The sequence below is a fragment of the Echinops telfairi genome, unplaced genomic scaffold (assembly GCF_000313985.2).
Source record: "Echinops telfairi isolate 266 unplaced genomic scaffold, ASM31398v2 ScPeMD7_2;HRSCAF=8, whole genome shotgun sequence".
Taxonomy (NCBI): domain Eukaryota; kingdom Metazoa; phylum Chordata; class Mammalia; order Afrosoricida; family Tenrecidae; genus Echinops; species Echinops telfairi.
The window spans coordinates 20,032,844-20,035,927 of NW_022103898.1; the positions used below are offsets into that span (position 1 = coordinate 20,032,844).

The 3,084-nt window shown below is 53.2% G+C and overlaps 1 protein-coding gene across 1 annotated transcript in view; it reads right to left on the reverse strand.

Annotated features, from left to right (window-relative positions):
- The window catches only part of POLR3B (RNA polymerase III subunit B), a 140,289-nt gene that overhangs the window by 11,977 nt on the left and 125,228 nt on the right, over positions 1-3,084 (reverse strand). Inside the window, exons 24-25 of the mRNA XM_004700331.2 lie at positions 2,855-2,958; positions 2,207-2,373 (exon numbers count right to left, since the gene is read on the reverse strand). Of these exons, the coding sequence (XP_004700388.1) occupies positions 2,207-2,373; positions 2,855-2,958 (271 nt within the window). The remainder of the gene's footprint in view (positions 1-2,206; positions 2,374-2,854; positions 2,959-3,084) is intronic.

The window sequence follows — 3,084 nt, forward strand, 5'->3', positions numbered from 1 at the left end:
GGAGGAAGCTTGAAGATTGTAGCCCAATGCTGTACCACTACAGCACCAGGTAAATGGAAGAAAAAGGAGAACAGAAGAGGTCAAAGGGCTCTTGAGAAGACAAAGTATTCTACGGAAATGTGCAAAGGTTTGGAGTCAGAGAACCAAAATTGAGGAACACACTCAGCATATCTCAAGATGAGAGAAATGAAAAAAAAAATTTTTTTAAATCCAAGTCTCAAGTTGAAACACTGAAGGACTCTATCAGCAAAATCCTGAGTGACGCAGGAGGTATCAAAAGAAGATGGAAGAAATACGTAGTCCCCACACCGAAAAGAATTCACGGACACACCCGTGTCAAGAGGCAGCGGATGAAAAGCGGAGGGGACTGGAGAAGCAATGCAAACTGCAGGCAGGTGTTACCTGAAAGCAAGGCTCCAGATGCTGATGGAGTGTCAGCTGAAATGTTTCCACAAGGTGCTGACGTACCAGAAGCACTCAGTGGCCTATGTCAAGACACTTGGAGGACACGTTATGAAACCAGCTGCACGTTCCTCACCACCACCCTCACTGGGCCTCTGTCCCCTTGACTGCAGTCAACCCTCACACTGGTCTGCCGGCTTCCACTCATCTCTCAACGGGCCTGTGTGACGAGCTCAAAGGACTCCCTGTCCCATGGAAGCCCTGGCCGCGAGGCCTAGGACGGTCAGTTCCGCACAGACAACTACCGTGGTTTGCAGTGGGCCCCTTGCAGTTTACTGTACCATTTGTGAAATGGGCCATGACTCTTTTACTGTAAAAGGGATTTTGCTAACATGCCTCAAGCATGAAATACCTGAGACTCATGTTATTACAGTCTGGATAGGTTACTTTAGAATTCTCTCGAGATTTTTACCAGCTCTAGATCTTGACCCTGTGAATCACATCTGGATAGTTTGTCTCCAGCTCCCAAATCCATGCTCCATCTGGGTGTCTAACTCTTGTCCAAGTGACTCAAAACCTCACCAGAACCATAGGCACGATACGAGGTTTTGTCTGGTATAAAATACCTAACTCATTGCCTCTTAACTGGTTTCAGCCCCCGGCAACCTCCTGTGTCACAGAATAGAATGGCTTCATGGGGTTTTCTTGGCTGTAACTTTCTGGCAAGCCGATCACCGGGCCTTTCTTCTGTGGGACTGCTGGGTGGTTTTGGACCGTCCAACATTTAGGTTAAGAGTTGAGAGCCAAGTACTGGTGTCACCCAGGGGCCTTACATAAGAGACTTAATGTCAGCAACTGATTTGCTTCTTTAAAACCATGCATGAACCAAGTTTTACACTCTGTCCTTCATAAGAGCTCTGAGGATTGTGCTTCACAAATTAACAGGAAGACTGGCCTTTGCCCTGTCTCCAGTCGTGGCCTAGGCCCCCCTCCGCTGCCCCACTGGCTGCACTCCAGCAGGGCCAGCCCCTCCTCCTTCCTCTGGAAGAACTATCTTGAATGGCCCCTCGGCCTCAGCTTAAATGGCAACCTCCTACCGGGCTCCCCCTGCAGTCTCGGTCTCCATTTTGGTGAAAGCTGCGTATGTGCACTTCTCTCCGCCTTCATCCCCTCCAACCACCAGTATGGAGCACGCTGTACAGCAGACTCTGGGCTCCAGGGTGGGAGCCGTCTCAGGAAGATGAGGGTCCACGCGCCTCGCCGGGGCCGCATTGCTCCCTGCATGTCAGGCAGCGTGGAACGCCAAGCAGGGGTTAGGCAGGAGCTAGAACTGGCTGATGCTTTGGTCAGGCCGTCAGGGCCGGCCCCACTGGATGCTGGCTGTTTTTCTGCAACATCCAATGATGAATCTAGATGGTCAAGAGGAACCAGGCTCTCTTCTTTATCATCCCATACTGTGTTTGGCCTCGGAAAACGTTGGCGAACCAATGCACACAATGGTAGGCCAACAGCCTCTGCCAAACTCCTACTTGTGTACTAGTCATCATCAAAACGCCGTGAGAAACAAGTCCAACGGTTCAAGAAACTCCCTGTATCTGAGCTCATAGGCATGATGCGCTCCTTAAAAGCTGGAGAGAAGCCCTTTTTAGTTCATTCAATCTCCCCCCTCTTCCTGCTAAGGGAGAGCAGGCCCGAGAGGCACCCCCAGGGATATTTCTAAAGGGAGGGAAACTGTCCATGTTCGAAGCTCTCCCCCACCCTCATCAAAGTGCCCACCGCTCCATGCCTCCAAATCCCCACTCACCCTGTGATGCCAGACGTCACGTAGTCTTTCCCCAGGTAATTGTAGCCATGTCGGACGAGGTCTTCACACACGTCCTTCACCTTACTGCCCCCAAATGCAGTGCCATAGTGGAACCGGCCGTCCAACACGCCAGCCTTGCCTGCCAGCAGCTCAATCAACTTCCCCACCTGTGGGGTGTGAACAGAGCGAGTGAGTGAGCCCCCCAACTCCCATCCCCCAGGATATCTCCCCCAACGGCCAGGAGATGGAGACTACCACTCCTAACGCCGGTGAAGTAACAGGCCGGCACACAGCCGTGCGGGTGTGTGCTCAGTTCGCTCTCTCAAAACCCTGATGAGAGAGGCACCATGTTCCTGGCTTTCTACTTGAGGAACAGAGAGGTTCTGTAACTTCCCCAGGGTCACACAGTTGGGACGCAGTGGAGCCAGGACTGTGAGAAAGAACCAGGGGACCCTGCTGGGGGGGCGGGTTCAGGACTCAGAGAGCGTCCTTCTCTGGAGAGGAGTGCGGGCCAGAACTGTCAGCAGTGAGGGACCTGCTGCAGACTTCACAGGGGTCTAAGAGCACGCCCTCCCTGCCGCTGACGACCCCCGTGGGCCACCTGATGTCCCCCTCAACGCGGTGCCTTCACAGGCGTCAGCAACTGACCGTCATGCGTGATGGGAAGCCGTGAGGGTTCATGATGATGTCCGGACAGATGCCAGAGTCACAAAAGGGCATGTCTTCTTGGGGGACAATCAGGCCACAGACCCCTGGGGAGAGATTTCATGGCAGGTGAAGCCCCTCACGAGAACCCTCCTTATCGCAGTGGCCCTCAAAGCTGCCCACAGGGTCTCCGAGGAGGGGGACAGACACCATCCAACAGTCTGGGAACCAGA